The sequence below is a fragment of the Myotis daubentonii genome, chromosome 18 (assembly GCF_963259705.1).
Source record: "Myotis daubentonii chromosome 18, mMyoDau2.1, whole genome shotgun sequence".
Taxonomy (NCBI): domain Eukaryota; kingdom Metazoa; phylum Chordata; class Mammalia; order Chiroptera; family Vespertilionidae; genus Myotis; species Myotis daubentonii.
Genome location: NC_081857.1, coordinates 43317947 through 43332524, shown reverse-complemented (window position 1 = coordinate 43332524; position 14578 = coordinate 43317947). Strand labels below are relative to the sequence as shown.

At 49.2% G+C, this 14578-nt stretch overlaps 1 protein-coding gene across 2 annotated transcripts; it reads left to right on the top strand.

Moving 5' to 3' along the window:
- Positions 1-5747: 5747 nt before the first annotated feature.
- On the top strand, positions 5748-14578 carry C18H6orf62 (chromosome 18 C6orf62 homolog). 2 transcript variants are annotated; one of them, XR_009449829.1, is made up of 6 exons: positions 5748-7544; positions 9932-10108; positions 11175-11297; positions 11820-11954; positions 13228-13652; positions 13971-14578. XR_009449829.1 is itself a non-coding variant. In XM_059673928.1 (5 exons), exons 1-5 carry the CDS (start codon positions 7416-7418, stop codon positions 13351-13353), a joined length of 690 nt encoding a protein of 229 aa, XP_059529911.1. In that variant the 5' UTR covers positions 5748-7415; the 3' UTR covers positions 13354-14578. The 2 variants fall into 2 exon arrangements, 1 of the variants encoding a protein (XP_059529911.1); XM_059673928.1 differs by having other exon boundaries at positions 13228-14578.

Genomic DNA, 14578 nt, shown 5'->3' with positions numbered 1-14578 from the left:
ATGGTGAGCACGCAGAGGGTAGAATGGAACTGTTACTGTAATTAAAAACCCGCAGAGCTGGGGGAGCACTGGCGACTTTCCAGGGGTGTCATGGAGCCCACTTGGTTAGACGTCATCCGTCCCTGCTCATCGTGTGGTCCGTTTGGAATGGTGTGGGGACTTCATGCATGTCGGTGAGTTGGGCTTTTTTTATTTCAACATCCGGAAGGAGATGATGCCTAGTTTAGGGGAAATCGTGAAGGGCCAGAGCCGCGACCACCCTGTCACCAGTTTAGTTCAGATCGCTCCGGCTCTCCTGCTACATGGTCAGCTGGTATGTGTGGCACCGAATGCAGATTGTACCTGCGCCAACCAGGTGGGGGCACCAGCCCGTCATGGCTATTGAGCAGGAGTGGACCAGTCGCCTGAGGTGTGTTGTGTTTTGTTTAATCCACACCCGAAGGTATTTTCCCATTGATTTTTAGAGAGAGGGAATGACAGAGAGAAACATGGATGTGAGAGAAACACATCGATTGGTTGCCTCCTGCAGGAGCCCAGACCAGGGCCTGCAACTGAAGTGCGTACTCTTGATCGGAATCAAACCCGGGACCCTTCGGTCTGCAGGCCGATGCTCTATCGACTGAGCCAACCGGCTAGGGCTGGCCTGAGGTTTTTTTGGTTTTGTTTTTAAAGTATATTTTATTGATTTTTTTACAGAGAAGAAGGGAGAGGGATAGAGAGCTAGAAACATCGATGAGAGAGAAACATCAACCAGCTGCCTCCTGCACACTCCCCACTGGGGATGCGCCTGCAACCAAGCTACATGCCCTTGACCGGAATCGAACCTGGGACCCTTCAGTCCGCAGGCCGACGTTCTATCCACTGAGCCAACCGGCTAGGGCTGGCCTGAGGTTTTGAGGGCTCTTCTTCCCTGGGTTCGCCTCAGCACCTGTCCTCAGAACAGAGCATCTGCCAGGGCGGGGCAGGTGCTGACACTCACTGTAAGGAGGCCCACCTGGGAGGAGGTCCCGTCCCCGCCCCCTTTCCCTGGTTCTTTTCGCCTCTGGCCTTGGGCAGCAGCCTGGTCTGGCAAATGGCACAACCACAAGCATCTTCCTGGAAAGTGCTGCGCTGCGACTGCCTTGCGCGGAGGCCGGGCTTGCCAAGAGCAGGGCTGGGGGGAAGGCATGCCCTTGAGCAGAAGAGCCAGAAGGGATCCGGTCGGGACAGTGCAGACTGAGGACTGCGGGTCCCCTGTGCCACGCGCACAGACATGTCTCTGTTGTGACTTCTGCGAGGGAGGGAGGCACACTGTTAACAGCTCTGTAAACCAAGGGCTGGGAGCCTTCCTGTAAAGGGATGGAGAGTAAATAGTTTAGGCTTTCTCGGTTGGATAGGGTTTGTTTTCACGGCCCCTAAAAATATAAAAGCCATTGTTAGCCGCTCTCTCTCCATCTTTTGCTGACCTTCATTCTACATAGTTGACATTCTTTTTTTTCCTTTTTTATTATCCATAGTTGACATTCTTAAGCTGAAGAGAAAAAGGGGGGATCAATCTAAGTTGCTTCTCCCCATTCCAAGAAACGCTATTTTCTTGTAAGAGACTTGATAAACAATCTTGAAACGGGTGCATGAAAGGATCACTTTTCTCCCTTCCTGAGTGGCAAAGAGAAGTGAGTTCTGCGTGCAAGCCAAGTACCAGGCAACCGGCTTATGAGGGAGCCACGGCCGTGCCCTCAGGTGGCCGAAGGACGCGGGGAGGACTAGGACTGGGACATGTGGCCCTCTCAGGAGGGACGGTGCAGTTGGTGTGGTCTAAGGGCGGCGAGGGGAACCCCGCGCACAATGAAAATGCGGGTCTCGTGTTAAAAATGGTGAATAATTTCGAGATGGTGACAGCAGAGCAGTAAAGCAGCCCAGGCCCTTCCAGCCACACTAGGGGGCACATTCTCCAAGCAGGCCCGGCCCGCCCCACCCAGGGAAGTTCTCTAGGCAGGCCGCAAGACACAGCCACTGACAGGCTATACACCAGGCACTGCCTCGCCTCCGCAGGACACAATTTAGGCTCAGGCAGCAGCAGTCAGCACCGCCGAGAGTGCAGTGCGTGTTGACAGATCAGAGAAAAAAGGTGCCGACCTGCCTGAGGGCACAAGGAAGGGACTGGAGAGAAGAGCGCCTGCAGGGAGCTCTGCCTCTCAGTTCAGGATCCAGGGGGATTAATGGCACCTCCTCTGGGAGGGGACACAGGGCTGCTGAGAGAGGAAGTGCCTTCAGTCCCCGCACCCTGCCCTGGGGGAAAGGGCTTTTCAAAGTAACCTCTGAATTGACAACGAAGCTGGAGAAGCGGCCTGCTCTGCTGCTTCCCTGGAGTTAGAACCAGTGGGAAGAGGTGACAACCGGCAAGAAAAAGAACCAGTTTGTTTTCTTCATCTTCTCTGTAAAGCAATGGTTAGTCCTCTGGGGAGTTTTAACAAAGAGAAGATTGAAGCCCAATAGGAGAGGGTTAAGAGCATTGACACGGGACCGTGGGGACAGTGGACTTTGATGAGCTTGAATGCGGAGCCACACGTGGCTGCAACGGAAGCTCAGGACATGCGCCCTGCCTCTGGCTCTGTTGACCTCCAGCTGCCCCTCGTTCAGGACTGGCGTCGGGAAGTGGGACCTTGCAAATAAAGCCTTCCTCATCCCCCCCCCCCCCCCCCATGCAACTCCCAGAAAGCTCATTTTCTGAAGATATTGCAAGAACCTCGCTCTTATGAGAGAGGGGAATTTAATTCTCCTGTAACACTCCTCTTTCCAACTTTACACACATTTAAGGTTTTCTGCAGGGTGAAATCTAACCAACTGAGCTACCTGGCCTGGCCTGGTTTTTTGTTCATTTTTAAATTAAGTAAGAAAACTGGATATTTGAATCAATAAAATGCAGAAAATGTTAGCATGTAAGATTAGCATTAATAAGCAATGTATGTTTATTATTGGAAAAGAGATTTTAAAGAAAGGAATTAGTCTAAAGCAAGATAGTTTCTCTTTTTTCCTAAATATGGTAAAACTATAGATTTAACAGAAGTAAAACAATTGGTGTTACTAGTGTTAACGTAAAAAAAAACATTGAAACCTGTAAAGAATTTTTGTGAGTTTGTTTGAGCCAAACTGTCGACATATGCCGGGAAGCAGAACCTCAACGAATTGAGATAGTGCTCCGGAGAATGGCAGGGTTACATCCGTATTTATACATGAAATTCATTGATGACAGATTTAAGGAGGTGGGATTAAGCGAAGTGGGGAAACCTCTGTGATAGGATAAAAAGTAAAATGATGGACACATACTTGGGTGGGTGCAGGAACAATTAACATGATAATAAAGGAATTTGTAGTATGTGTCCTGGTGCCCAGAACATTTGGTTGTGCCCCAGGGGCTCCAGAAAAAGGGAAGTTACAAGTTACCCAGACATTTCAAGGGTATGTTATCTTAGAGGCAAAAAGGCAAATGGGCTCAGTAAGGATCAAAGTTGATCTTGTCAGTGAAGATACTGGCCTAGGACATAACTGCCCACCATAACTGCTTTTAGTTAAAGTTTAATTTCAGACCATCCTTTGTGGTTATTTTAGGTCTCTGAGTCTGCTAGGCTGCCACGCAGGCCTTCCCTGAGCTGGTCAGGTCAGCGTGTGGCCCCTTTCGTCCACACTAGGAAGTCGCAGGTGTGTTGGTTTTGCTCTTTGTTGGCTTTTAAAAATAAAGCAGGTGTCCTTTTTATTTTCCATCCCATGTTGCATACTGAGGGCTTTCAAATAGCTAGTTAAAGGATCCTGAGCAGAATATTGTAATAATAAAATAATCTTCATGGGGCTTCTTCCTTATGAATTCGCTAACATAATTAAGGAAAGAAGAATGAATAGTTAAAAAGATGCACTCTTTTCTCTGGTCTCTCCCTCTTCCTGTAAGGACACTGTCATGCTGGGTTCAGGCCCACCCTAATGAGCTCCTTGGACGTTAGTTTTGGACAATTGATATTGAGGGGTGGGTCCCAATTATTCTTTTGAATCAAGGGTGAAAAGGTAACCTATTTTGATTTTACCAAGTGGAGAGCAGTAGGTGGGGACCCAATAGACTTCTAAAATACTGCCGAAACCGGTTTGGCTCAGTGGATAGAGTGTCGGCCTGCGGACTGAAGGGTCCCAGATTCGATTCCGGTCAAGGGCGTGTGCCTGGGTTGCAGGCACATCCCCAGTGGGGGGTGTGCAGGAGGCGGCTGATCGATGTTTCTCTCTCATCGATGTTTCTGGCTCTCTGTCTCTCTCCCTTCCTCTCTGTAAAAAAAAAATAAATAAATAAATAAATTTAAAAATAAAAAATAAAATAAAATGTTATCAGAGGGTAGTCCATGAGGAGTCTCTAGGCTTTGCTTTTGTCCAGTTTGGCTTTTGCTGATTTCCTAATAACATAGCCGCGTTTTCAGCAGCACATTGTAGCTCTAAAAAGAGGAAACGAAGGCTCTCTGGTGCCAGGGACCTGCGATCCGGTGGCAAAAGCCCCACAGTACCCTCCTCACATTTCCAGGACCTAGGCCTGCGGCCCGGGGGATCCTAATGGAAATCGTGTTCTGAAGGGAAGGGGGGGGACCCACGCTGCGGGATGGGCTGTTTTCCTCCCAAATCGCGGCAGCAGCGCTCCAAGGCATCCTTGACCTTGTTCAGAGCTGGAGGGCCGCCTCGGCTGCTGCGCACGTGGAGAGGCGGGGACGCAGCCAGCGGGACCCGTACCCCGCCGCACAGACATCGGACATTCATTCCCGGCTGGGGGCTGCAGAGCACCGCAGGACAGACACCCCGAAGGACTCCCCGTCGGCGGGTTCGGAGTAACAGCGTAACGAAAAGAAACGGGAATCGACTTCCACCCTCCCGACACACTTCCCTCTCCTCCTTCGCCCCGCCCCATCCCCTACGCTCCGCCCCCTCCTGACCCTCGGGCCCCGCCCCGCGCCCTGCGCGCGCAGAAGAGGCGCACCAGACCCCGGAAAAGCGGTTCCATCCGGGTGCTCGGCCAGGGAAGTCATGGGGCGTGGCTTTATGATGACAGAGGGTGGGAGGGGCCAACTTCGGGGCCCTGGACTTCCGGAGGGAGTGGGCGGCCGCGTCTCCGCCCCAAGGACGCTCCATTCTGGACCAGAGGGGGGTCTCTAGCCTCACACTCCCGTTGGAGGCGGAAGGATGGCCTTAAGCAGTTTCACAGCAAAGACTCCGCCTTGTGAAGCCTTTTTCCTAACGCTTCTTTGGACTCCTCTCTCCTCCCTCCTGGGTAACTCCGACGCCCCGCGCGTCCCGGGCGCTTCCCCCCCTCTGTTCCCGCGCGGGTGGTGAGGCCCGCGGGGCGCGCAGGCGCAGCGCGCTCGGGGCGGTGCCGCTGGGGGGCGGGTGACGCAGCGGCGTTGCTGCCATTTTAAGTTGTTTGTTCTGGCTTCTCGGCTCAAACGCGACTCTGCCGGGACCCGGGAGGCGCCGAGGCCGCCGCCGTTTCCGCAGCCACCGGTGGCGGGGAACGAGGCTGTGCCGCCGCGAACGCGCGTCCTCTACTCGGCTCTCCGCGACCCGCTGTCCCGCGAGCCGGCGCCGCCGGGGGCCAGGAGGACTCGGAGCAGATGCTTGGACTGAAATAACTTTACTTGGGCTTGACTCGCCGACGGACCTTAGCGCAGGGCTCCCTCCTCCCGCCCGCTCCCGGGACCGCCGCTCTCCTCCCCTCCCGCTTTCTCTCTCCCGCCGCCGTCCCGTCCTCCCTCCGCCCAGGGCGCCGAGCCAGACTATGGGTCCCAGGTGGGGGCTGCGTGGCGGCAGCAGCGCGGGCGGCCCGGCCCCAGTGCGCGCCGCAGCGGGGATGGGGGGGCTCGGTTGGCTGCTGGTGTTCTCTTGACATGGCTCCCGCCCGAGCCGCGAGCAGCGCCCCCGCCGCCGCCTCTTCCGCCGCCGCCACCGCTCCGCCCGCGGGCTGCGGCTAAGGGCCCGCCCGCGACCCCGCCCTGCACCATCCAAACTCGGGAAACATGGTCTGTTCAACGTGAGCGCGCGAATCCGGGAACTCCATTTCATTTTTCGGGGGGTGGGGTGGGCGTCCTGACAAAAAGTCATTAATATTAACACAACTGTTTTGTTTTTCCCCGCTGACCCTTCCCGTTGGCCCTGCCCCGCCTCCTGGACCCGGGCGGGAATGGCCTCCCCGAGGCGATGAGCGAAGACCTGAGCGACCCGGTGCCTCCCGCGGTGCGAGTGAGTCGCCGCCGCTGACGGCCGAGCGGGGAGCGGGCCTGGGGGGCGGCAGGCAGGTGGTCCCCCGGCGCGGCCTGGATTTGGGAGAAGCACCCGCCCCCTTCGCCTCCGCGATGCCCACGGTCTGGGTCGGGGCGAAGCCCTAGGCAAGGCTCCCCTCGGGGCATGTAGGGCTCCTCGCTGGGCTCGGGGTGCTGTCGGACCGCAGAGCCGGAGCGATCCTCCATCGTGTTCTCGACCCCGCGCCCCTGCCATCATGGTCCCGGGCAGCAGCGTTCGCGGCCGCCCGCGGGTGGGGTGGGTGATGGGGCAGTTGGCCATGACTCCGCGGTTTCTCCTCCTGGCTCCTGTGGGCGACAGCTGCCCGCCCCCGGCATGCACTGTAGTTGATCGCAGGGACACCCTGGGCCTCCCCCCCTCCTTCTCCACCGATTTTGCACTGTCGTCTTTGCTCACCACCAAGAGTAATCACTAGCGGCGCCTTCGATCCGTAGCAATAGTGGAGCCTGAGAGAGCGAAGAGCTGATAGGTTCTGCAGCCATGGGCCGGGCTGGGTAAAATCCGATCGGGTATTTCAGTTTCATTCGCCTTCCCTGTTTTGGTGTTTGGGGAAGGTGTTTTTTTTGTTTTGTTTTTTGTGGGTTTTTTTTTTCTTCCTCTTTTTCATTTTTTGGTATTTGGAAAGCAAGGATCACCCTTTCCCCCTCCCTGAACCTTTTCATCATCCCTTTTCTAACCAGAGGGGAAGGTCCGGATGGGCTGGGATCGGACTGGTGCCGGCTGTGTTACCTGCACACCTAAATCCTGAGAAGAGGCTTTCCACGCCCCCTCCCCCTCCCCGAAAGCCTCTATTTGGGTCCTTAAGCCAGATGTGTTTTCCAAAAAATTAGTTCAAGTATTTTCTCTTTCCTTCCTTCCTCCGCTTCCTCCTTCCCATCCCGCCCCAAACGAGATTGTCCGGACATGACTGGGCAGCACCTTTGGCCTCGCGACCCTGTAGCATGACAGTCTGCTAATATTGCCAGAGGGGCCGTTTGGGGTTGCAGCTGGGACTTTAGCCATTCAATCCTATCAGCAGGGGAAATGACTTGTTTCTGTTGTACTTGAGTCTTAAGAAAAAGTGCCCATAGTTTAGCGACAATTTCCAAAGGCTTTAGTACCCCCTGTATTTCAAAATGGGGGACCCGAACTCCCGGAAGAAACAAGCTCTGAACAGACTCCGCGCTCAGCTTAGGAAGAAAAAAGAATCTCTAGCTGACCAGTTTGACTTCAAGATGTACATTGCCTTTGTGTTCAAGGAGAAGGTAATTTAAAGTTTTTTTTTTTTTAATAGTCGTGTTTATTTTATTTTTTTTAAAATATATTTTATTGAGTTTTTACAGAGAGGAAGGGAAAGAGACAGAGAGTCAGAAACATCGATGAGAGAGAAACACCGATCAGCTGCCTCCTGCACGTCTCCCACTGGGGATGTGCCCGCAACCCAGGTACATGCCCTTGGCCGGAATCGAACCTGGGACCTTTCAGTCCCCAGGCCGACGCTCTACCCACTGAGCCACACCGGTTTCGGCGTACTTTAAAGTTCTTAACGTGAAGTGGCGCAAGTGGTTTTGTAGGTTGTGACAGTAATGGGTCTGTCAGCCTAAAGCAGGGGTCCTCAGACTTTTAAAACAGGGGTCTAGTTCACTGTCCCTCAGACCGTTGGAGGGCCGGACTATAGTTTAAAAAAAAAAAATGAACAAATCCCTACGCACACTGCACATATCTTGTTTTGAAGTAAAAAAACAAAATGGGAACAAATAGAATATATGTATTTGCATGTGGCCCCCTGGCCTAAAGAGTGGTCACAGGGTGGGCAGCATTGTAGAACTCATGGATGCTCAGAGGACATTGCACCGGGCGTCACAGAGGACCCTGGACTGGAGATGGCCTCCCGTGATATAAGGAGGTGGGTTGGGAGTGGTCAGTTGGAATCATGTTTCCAGCAGCTGCTTCCTCGGGCCAGGATGCAGGTACCTTCCCTGGCGCGTGCAAGGAAGTGGATGGAATACACCTTCAGTTCAGGAGCAGTTACATACTCGTGGCTAATTTGTGTAGAAGTGAAGAATTTTACTAAAATTAAAAGTGAAATAGAAAGTTTAAATATGTTTGGCCTTAATCAGAATTCCACACTTAAATAGCAAATAATGAGTAGTTTTCTGCAGCTTAAAATGAGTAGTTTTTTGCAGCTTAAAGTAATGGCAGTTTCTTAATCTTTATTTGACATGAGATTAGTTTATGAATATAAGGAAATGTAGGGTTTTTGCACTTAAATTGTGAGCTAATTTCAGATCAGAAGTGTAATCTTTTTTTTTTTCCCAAATATATTTATTGATTTCAGAGAGGAAGGGAGAAGGAGAGAGAGAGAAACATCAATGATGAGAGAGAATCATTGATCGGCTGCCTCTTGCACGCCCCCTACTGGGGCTCGAGCCCGAAATCCAGGTATGTGCCCTTGACCGGAATCGAACCTGGGACCCTTCAGTCCGCAGGCTGACACTCTATCCACTGAGCCAAGCCGGCTAGGGCCAGAAGTGTAATCTTAACATATCTATTTAATATTTGGAAGTTCTGAGGTTTTACCCTCCTCTTAACTCCTGAAGGTTACGGTGGGAAAGCCCTTCGCTGCTGCAGGATCCGGGGTGCAGGTGGCGTCGGAAGTGGTCGTTTTTGAGTGACTGCTCCCAGCTGGGTAGTCCTAAGAGTCACTTCTCCATTCTCTCTCTTGCTTGTGTGTGTGTGTGTGTGTAAATAACTTGACTAAAGAATAGATAAGATCAGATTTTAGTTGACGATATTGTAATGCAGGTTCACTAGAAACAAATTCAAGATGTAAGTGGGTAGATTTGATCTTTATGTTCAATCCGTACCATCTGGCTCTTTAAACCTGAGAAAACCTGTTTTAATCCTGTGAATGGAGAGGATCTGAAACGAAATTTGAAACTCAATTTGGTCGACTTTTTTCCCCCTTTCAAATATTGACACTTGTAGTTATGTAATATCCTAAAGAAATAATGGAAATTGAGCTTTTTAAGGAGTAAAACAGTTCATTTGTTTTGAATAGCTTTGTCTTTAAATTGCCAAGATTTTAATTTAGCTGTTTGTAGAACCAGTTTAATGAAGTTATATCAAGAGTAAATCACTTTTTTTTTAACCTGAGGGATGCTAGTGTTTGTTTCTCACAGCATTTAAGAAATATTTATTTTTAAATATATTTTTATTGATTACAGAGAGGAAGGGAGAGGGGGATAGAGAGAGAGAAACATCAATGAGAGAATCATTGATTGGCTGCCTCCCGACACCCCCCACTGGGGATTGAGCCTAGTACCCAGGCCTGTGTCCTTGACCAGAATGGAACCTGGGACCCTTCAGTCTGCAGGCCGACGCTCTATCCACTGAGCCAAACTGACGACGGCAAAAAGTATTTTCTAAAATAAATACTTGCTGTGGATACATGATGCTCTAAAACCATGTGGTTAAACATTCTGATGGGTTGGGGTTGGGGGTTTGGGAAGGATAATCAGTATTTTCAGCACAAAAATTCATTTAAGAATTTTGCTGAGTTAGAATGAAGGTATGTGACATTGTAATATGGACTGAGTGTTAAAAGGCAGTGTGTTATCAGTGGGTTGATAACATCTTTTTTTTCTTCTAGAAGAAAAAATCAGCACTTTTTGAAGTGTCTGAGGTTATACCAGTCATGACAAATAATTATGAGGAAAATATCCTGAAAGGCGTGCGGGATTGCAGCTATTCCTTGGAGAGTTCCGTGGAGCTTTTACAGAAGGACGTGGTACAGCTCCATGCTCCTCGATACCAGTCTATGAGAAGGGTGAGCTTGGCTTTCAGCCTGGGTTTCGTATGTTACAGTGCGTTCCCCTTGCACACCGCACGCCAACCCTCCCAGAATGTGTAGTTGCTGTGGCCATGATTCGCTTTAAAAGCTGATGTGGGATTATGCTGATCAAGGTGTGCGTTATGCTGTAATGTTTTTACTATTCGTTGGGTTTTCTTTGCGGGGGAATAACATCATGTCTCTAATAAATAAGAAACTTAAAGTAGAAGATACTGCTGTTGCTACCAACCTTCTGAACTTCTGCAACTCATTGGATGTTATTCCTCGTATTTGCACAAGAGACCCCTGACCCCCACCCTATAGTGGTAGGGTCGGGGGAGACTGGAGATGACCGTGTGCTGGTCTGGAAGAGGTTGATGGCCTCTGGACATGACTGTGCTGTCCTGTGCCAAGAGGACCATCAGCATCTGGCAACAGTAGCCTTCCGTTGTAACAGGAAGGCACAACTTCATATTAGATCTTCCAAGATGCCTTTGCTTACATGGTTCTGATTGTGTGTGTTTTTTGTTTTTGTTTGTTTTAATGTATATTTATTGATTTCAGAGAGGAATGGAGAGGGAGAGAGAATCACTGATTGGCTGCCTCCTGCACATCACCTACTGGGGCTCGAGCCCGCTACTTGGGCATGTGCCCTTGGCCAGAATCGAACCCAGAACCCTTCAGTCTTCAGGCCAATGCTCTATCCACTGAGCCAAACCCGCTAGGGAGTAGTTCTGATTTTGAAGGGTGGAAATAAACATTCAGGGATTTTAAAAAAAAGACAAAGAACGCGAGCCGTAGGTGGAGTCTGCACCTGCTCTGGTGAGTTCAGGTCTGATGGAGGCACCTGGTTGAGGGGCTGGACTGGACAGGAATTGGAATTCGGTCCTGTTGCTGCCCCTTCAATGAAATCGTACATAGTTGGGCCTTGCACAGTGTGTCTATAGTCGGCCCTTGCACAGTGTTTCAAAATTTGTGAATCCGCATAATTTGTGAATCTGCTCCTTACAGCCATGTCTCTATAAAAGTGATTTTTTCCTTTTTTCTTTCTGTCACCTGATAGGACGTGATTGGCTGTACTCAGGAGATGGATTTCATTCTTTGGCCTCGGAACGACATTGAGAAAATTGTCTGTCTCCTGTTTTCCAGGTGGAAGGGATCTGATGAGCCTTTTAGGCCTGTTCAGGTATTCTGCTCTGAAATAAGTGTGGTGAGCACCTGAAGGAAAACTCCCAGCTGGGCCTGGCTTAGGAAATTCTTGGGGCTATGCTTTGTAATGAATTTATTTTTAGTCCCTTCCATCCCTTTGAATGTTGAGAAAGCACTGAATTGTGGAGTCTCTTGAGAATGAGGTGGTTCTCAGCTGCCCAGTATGTTTGCGATTATGGCCAGAGGAAGGCTTGAATGTTAAGGTTGGCCTGTTGGCTTTAGGAGGGGTCACGGGTGCAGTTGGCACCACACACTCCTGAGCAGTAGATGCCAGACCGTCCTGTGCCAGCACTGGGAGGGGAAGAGAGACTGGTCACTGCCTGTGCTCAGTGAGCTTGTGGGATGTGGCGAGTGTTACTGAAGAACTGAATTTCAAGTTGTGTTTTAATTCAGTAGCCGTGTCAGCTAGCATGTACAATAGCACAACTGTATGTATGTGTCATGTCGTGCAACATGTTTGTGGTATGGTTACATATATGTGTTTGTGCTTTTTAATTAGGCTAAATTTGAGTTTCATCACGGTGACTATGAAAAACAGTTTCTGCATGTACTGAGCCGCAAGGACAAGACTGGAATTGTTGTCAACAATCCGAACCAGTCCGTGTTTCTCTTCATTGACCGGCAGCACTTGCAGGTGAGCATGGACCACACAGGGCTGTTCCAACCCTTCGCTGATTATCAGACTGCTTCCTGTGCGAGTGACTTGATCTGTTTTGCCCCTTCATCACCGCGTTGTTTTTGAAGTTATTTAAAGAACAAGAAGCCGGTCTCCTGGGCCTCACCCTGAACATTGGTCCCCAGACTTGGCTGCGTATTGGAACTGGCTGGGGTGGGGTTTTGTTTTGTTTTTAATGGCTTTTGCGCGAGAGGAAGGGAGAGCAAGTGAACTACGATTTTGTTGTGGTTGTTGTTCCACTTATGCACTCATTGATTGATTCCTGTGTGTGCCCTGATCAGGGATCAAGCCTGCCACCAGGGAGTATTGGGATGATGCTCTAACCAACTGAGCTACCTGGCAAGGGCCAGGCGGGGGTGCTTTTAAAAAGTTATTTTTTATTTTTTAAATTCTCACGTATTGATTTGAGAGGGATAGAGGAGGGGGCGAGGGGAAACATGTATGTGTTCCACTTCATGCTTGCATTGGTTGATTCTCGTATGTGCCCGCAACCTTGGTGTATGAGCACAACACTCTAGACAGCTGAGCTACCCAGCCAGGGCCTGGCACATTTTTTCATTTTACATATCAACCTCATGTACATACAGACGCCAGGAATCAGGAAGGCCACCTGTGTTTTCTTCTGCCCTTTTTAGAGGAGCTACAGTGACAAGGTGAGCTCTGAGGCAGGTCTGGTTGATTCATCTGGCGGCTGTGTGACAGCACCTAGCACACTTGCCCCAGGTTAGATGGTTAAATCCCACTTTTTAAATGTAGTTCTTAGAGTTTCGTGGATCTGGTTGGTAACACTTTGGCTTTTTTCTAGTTCTTTTCTCTATATGTGCTCGTGCTTAGATCTTTTATTTTTTACCATTTCTGTTCCCCCCTGGCTTCTACTCTCGCCACGTCTGCTGTCTTTCTGTATGCAAACATGACTCAAAGCTCTCTTCAAATCTGTCTCCATGAAATGCCTTTAACCCTGATTCCTTTCAGCAACTAGTCTATGGCTGACCTCTCTTTCAGTCTGCCTACATCCTTCTAACGTTTGTCGTCACACGTCCTGTTTTCCTGTATTTCCTGTGGCAAAGCTCTGAACTCCCAGGGTCCCTGTCTATGGCTAGGAGCCATCACTCCGTGCTTTGTCGCCGTGTCCATAAGTGCTTAATCAACGGGGGAGATCGACCTCATGTGGCAATCGAGCACTTATGTTGAAGTCTTACTTATTAAGAATATTAAAACTTTTCCCTTTCAGACTCCAAAAAACAAAGCTACAATCTTCAAGTTATGCAGCATCTGCCTCTACCTGCCACAGGAACAGCTCACCCACTGGGCGGTTGGCACCATAGAGGATCACCTGCACCCTTACTTGCCCGAATAGAGTGCTGACCAGCAAGTGGAGACGATCAGATGCAGCGGCAATTTTTTCTTGTTTTCTTACCACTTTATTCTAGAGTTTAAAGAAAATGGACTCATGCACAGAACACTATGCATTTTGAAACTTGTTCATCCTGGATTTTTTTTTTTAATCATTTGTATCTCAGAACTTAACAAATTCAATGTCTTCTGCACAGACTGTGTGAGAGGATGCTTTGCATCTTTGCTGCACTGCGTCAGCATCTTAAAATGTGAAGTGAAGGACTATGTACACTGAAATGCCGATGTGTCTGAAAGCACCAGGTGATACCATGGTTGATGGTCTTCCATTTGTGCTGGTTTTGCCTCTTTGGCATCTGTCATCAGTATTTAGAGGGTGAGAAGGGAATGTAACAGGTATAAATAACATTTGAGAAACTTCATAGCTTTGCTCTAATCACCGTTGATCCTGAGCACTGTCAGATTCATTCTAATAACCAGAAGTGGTTGTTTAAAAAAACACACAACCACAGGAAAGAAACCTTAAATGAAAAAAGCATCTCACTTGTAGGCATTCTTGCCTCCTATTTTACTGGGCCATGTTTGTTTCCTGGTACTCATAAATATGTGTTTTATTTCCAGATCGCTTTCCAGGCTGCTGTTACAAAGTGTTCTGTGCGGACACAGTCAGACACAGGAAAGCAGATCTGGAGCCTCGAGTGGCTAACGCAGCTGTCAGCCCGATTCGCTCGTAGCTACAGAAGCCAGGATAGGTAGAGGACTCGCCTTTTGGTTTTCGTTTTCTTTTCTGGTTTTAAAGAGGAGATTTTTATTACAAAGAAAAAAAATTCCAGTGAATTGTGCAGAAATACTGGTTTCTACACCATCCTTAAGAAAAACTTATAAAGGTTTTTTGGGAGTAGGAAAAAGTTATTGAAGTTGAAATCTTAAATTGTAAAAGCCACCACTGAGTGTCAGAGTTACAAAAGCAGAACTCATTTTGTGCAATGAACAGAAGGAAAGACTACTGTATAGCTTTTTGTTTTGTTTTTTGTTTTGTTTCTTTTAAATGAAGAAAAGCTTTGCTTAAGGGTTGCATACTTTACTGGAGTAAATCTGAATGATCCTACTCCTTTGGAACAAACAGTGCTTACTGGTTTCCAATTGTATTTAGCTTTGGGTTGGAATTTGAAAAAATGAAAACCTAAATAAAATAGGTGAAGTTCCCTGACTATTCAGGTAATACACAA